This window comes from Pygoscelis adeliae, unplaced genomic scaffold (genome assembly GCF_000699105.1).
Source record: "Pygoscelis adeliae isolate BGI_AS28 unplaced genomic scaffold, ASM69910v1 Scaffold458, whole genome shotgun sequence".
In the NCBI taxonomy this organism is placed as follows: Eukaryota; Metazoa; Chordata; class Aves; order Sphenisciformes; family Spheniscidae; genus Pygoscelis; species Pygoscelis adeliae.
In genome coordinates, this window is record NW_008825352.1 from 356,371 (window position 1) to 357,134 (window position 764).

Below are 764 nucleotides of genomic sequence, written 5' to 3' on the forward strand. Positions count from 1 at the left end.
GCAGCCCGCCCCCCCCCCTGCCGTAGTGTCCAGCGGTCCCGAGGAGCAGATGGAAGCGGGTCACGAGAGCATGAAGAGCCTGCTGACCTCCCCCACGGACGCCCCTGCCCGCCGCAGCCGGGCCAGCCGGGGTAGGAGCGGGGTGGCAGGGGCATTCAAGGCATGCCCAGCTGGCTGGGCACAGCTGATGCCAGCATCCCTGTTGTCCCTGTGCAGGGACAGGGCACACCACCCCAGCTCAGGGCTCTCCAGCCCAGGAGGACGTTCCCAGCTCCCCAGACGACGCTTCGGATGAAATCATGGACCGGCTGGTGAAATCGGTGACACACAACGCCAATCCCCGGCCCTGCGCCAACAAGGAGCGCAGGAGATCTCGTGGCAATAGGAAGTCCTGTAAGTCCCGTCTCTGTCCCCATGCTCTGCCCCTGTCCCCGTACTCTGTCCCGTCTCAGTGTCCCTGCCCACATGCTTTTTCCCATCTGTGTCCCTGTCCCCTTGCCCTGTCACACCTCTGTGGCCCTGTTCCCGTGCCCTGTCCCTGTATTCTGTCCCATCTCGGTGTCCCTGTCCCCATGCCCTTTCCCACCTCTGTGGCCCTGTCCCTGTACTCTGTCCTGCGGCCCTGCCCAGAAGCTCTTTCGCATCTTTGTGTCCCTGTCCCCATGTCCTGTCCCATCTCTGCGTCTCTGTTCCCGTGCTCTGTCCCCATGCCTTGTCCCGTCTCTGCCCTGCCTGGCTCCTTCCCCGCTGGCTACTCCTCACCT

General features: G+C 64.4%; 1 protein-coding gene across 1 annotated transcript in view; it reads left to right on the top strand.

Moving 5' to 3' along the window:
- Positions 1-764, top strand: part of FHOD1 (formin homology 2 domain containing 1) — a 26,819-nt gene that overhangs the window by 19,264 nt on the left and 6,791 nt on the right. The window contains exons 21-22 of the mRNA XM_009330377.1: positions 5-131; positions 217-393. Coding sequence (XP_009328652.1) covers positions 5-131; positions 217-393 — 304 coding nt within the window. The remainder of the gene's footprint in view (positions 1-4; positions 132-216; positions 394-764) is intronic.